General features: G+C 35.0%; 1 protein-coding gene across 1 annotated transcript; it reads right to left on the bottom strand.

Annotated features, from left to right (window-relative positions):
* Window positions 1-780: 780 nt before the first annotated feature.
* LOC107860567 (uncharacterized mitochondrial protein AtMg00810-like) lies at window positions 781-1,602 on the bottom strand. The gene has a single exon (XM_016705964.1). The coding sequence runs from the start codon at window positions 1,600-1,602 to the stop codon at window positions 781-783; it is 822 nt and encodes a 273-aa protein (XP_016561450.1).
* Window positions 1,603-2,771: the final 1,169 nt, after the last annotated feature.

Here is a 2,771-nt window from a genome sequence, read left to right as displayed (position 1 = left end):
GTTGTGATGATGAAGCAAAATATTATATTGGACATGGACATGTTTTTCTGAAGAAGTATGGCTATTAATTAATTAGTTTCCTGATCGACATTTATGTTATTCATGATGTACTATCAATCTTTTAGAAGATGATCGTTTGAATGTTTTTATGAAATATTTACATTTTTATTATTAAGTACATCTTGATATCTATTGGATTATTCATGTGAGATTTAATTACTTGATGTTTGGATGATATGGACGCGTTCTAAAATTTCTCGAAATTCATTAATGATCATTATCTTATACGTTCTAAAGGTTATTAAGGCAAATCTAAAATGGCATATTTACTCACATAAAGTGTGTACACTAAATTAATATCATGATTAAGTAATTTAATGAAGTGTAACTTATATCTATTGATTATAATTATATATGTTCACATGAATTTCATGCTTACTTTGGTTTGATGCAATCATCCGTCCAGGTAACATGATGATTTGAATTGTTACCTTTTGACAAAAAAATTTTTAGTTTATATCTTTAGACTACGAGTAAAGTTAGATAATTTAAGAGATCGATGGTCTATATGTACATCAATTTGAAACGTATGATCTATTATTAGAAGTAGATAAAAGAGAAAAGAGAAAATAGGAAATTAATATTGAACTAAATAATTTTTTCACAATAATCAGAAAAAAGGAAACAAGAATTCTGAATTATGCTAGAGCTAAATTATTTAAAATTTTGCAAATTTTTATTCCAGGTAATGGCTCTCAGTCGTCATGTGACTCAACTCTCTTAATAGCCTGACTTTATTCTCTCCCTGATGAAGTGACAATCCAGCTCTATATGCTTTGTTCTCTCATGAAATACAAGGTTCCCTGCTATTTGAATAGCTGCTTTACTGTCACTGAATACCTTGATTGGTAATTTGACTGTAAAATTAAGTTCCTTCAGCAAACCAGCCAACCAGATCAATTCTGCTACCAGTGCAGCCATGCTCCTATACTCTACCTCTACTGAGCTTCTGCTCACAGTTGGCTGTTTCTTTAATTTTGAAGAGATCAAGGAATCTCCTAATTTTAGTGCATACCCTGTCACTGATCTTCTGGTATTAGGACAAGATGCCCAGTCTGAGTCACAATAGCCTGTGAGAACTGTTCCCTTATCCCTCTTCATCAACACACCTAGACTAGGTAATCCTTTTATGTATCTTATCAGTCTGATTGCAGCATCCCAGTGTGAAACTTTTGGACGTTGCATGAACTGACTTAGCACTTGTACTCCAAAACAAATGTCCGACCTAGTTATAGTAAGGTACAATAGTTTTCCCACTAATCTTTGATAAGTTGTCACATCTTCAAGGGTCGGATCACTAGTATTTTCCTCCTGTTCATCATGCTCCAAGCTGGTGACTTTATGGTTAAATTCTAGAGGAGTTGATACAGTTTTAGGACCACTCAATCCTTCTTCAGAGAGAAGCTGCAAAGCATATTTTCTTTGATTCAACAGTATACCTTCTTTTGATTTCAATAATTCTATCCCCAGAAAATACCTTAGTGCACCTAAATCCTTCATCTTGAAGTTTTGATTCAAGGTGTCATTAGCCTCTTGTATCATTTTTTAGATAGAACCCATGATAAGTAAATCATCAAGATAAATCAATATCACCAATATATCAGTTCCTGTCTTCTTGGTAAACATTGAGTGAACATGCATGCTTTGACAATATCTTGCCTGTAATAGTGCTTCGGTCAACTTGATATTCCACTGTCTTGAGGCTTGCTTCAAACCATACAAAGACTTCTTCAGTTTGCGTACCTTGTCATTTCCCTATCTGTGAAATCCCTGAGGCAATTCCATGTAGACATCTTCTTCTAAATCACCTTGAAAAAAATCATTGTTGGCATCTATTTGACATAGATCCCAACCATGTGAGGCAGCTAGACTGATGACTGTCCTTACAGTTACCATATTAGCTATTGGTGAGAATGTTTCATGGTAGTCTAGACCCTCTTGTTGGTTGTAGACTTTGGAAACTAACCTGGCCTTGAACCTTTCCACATTGCCATTGGCTTTGTAATTTAATTTGTAGTCCCATTTTGACCCAATAGGTTTGACACCAATTGGAAGATCAACAATAGACCAGGTTTTATTGTTCTCCAGGGCAGTGATTTTAAGCTGCATTACATCAATCCATCTGCTATCTTGAGAAGCTTCTTTATAAGAGCTTGGTTCAATAATTGCAGAGAATGCACTAAGATATCCTTGGTAGGAATGAGATAAGTGATCATATTGAACATGATTTGTGATGGAATGAGGTGTTTTAGTCTTACTGGGAACAATGTAATCCTTAATCCTGATGGGAGGTTTAGATGACCTTACTGGCCTCTGTTGAACTGGAATATCTGGTAGTGGTACTAAGATTTGATCATTTGCTGACACCTCAGTTTTATCAATTAAATCAGTATTTATAGGTGATTCTGTTAGCATTACTGCATCTACACCACCAATGTGATTTTATATGTGTCTGTGTTGTGTATTGGTTCATCAGTTGAGAGACCTGAACTTGAACCAATAGAATTAGGGAACATAGTATGAGTAGCATCAGCTTCATGTTCAGCATCTTGCATAAAAGGTGATAGTAATGGTAGAGCCGCTTCAGGTCCTGCGATATCCTTGAATGGAAACACGTGCTCCTTGAATATTACATCTCTACTAGTAAAGAAAGTATGTGTGTCGAGGTCATATAGCTTGTATCCCTTTTGTGTATTTGAAAAACCAATCAA

The sequence above is a fragment of the Capsicum annuum genome, chromosome 8 (genome assembly GCF_002878395.1).
Source record: "Capsicum annuum cultivar UCD-10X-F1 chromosome 8, UCD10Xv1.1, whole genome shotgun sequence".
Taxonomy (NCBI): Eukaryota; Viridiplantae; Streptophyta; class Magnoliopsida; order Solanales; family Solanaceae; genus Capsicum; species Capsicum annuum.
The sequence above is the reverse complement of the archived record's forward strand: the minus strand, read 5'-3'. Positions and strand labels throughout refer to the sequence as shown.

Coding starts and splice junctions, on each gene's coding strand:
- LOC107860567 (XM_016705964.1), bottom strand. CDS start 1,602: ATGATACAAGAGGCTAATGACACCTTGAATCAAAACTTCAAGATGAAG.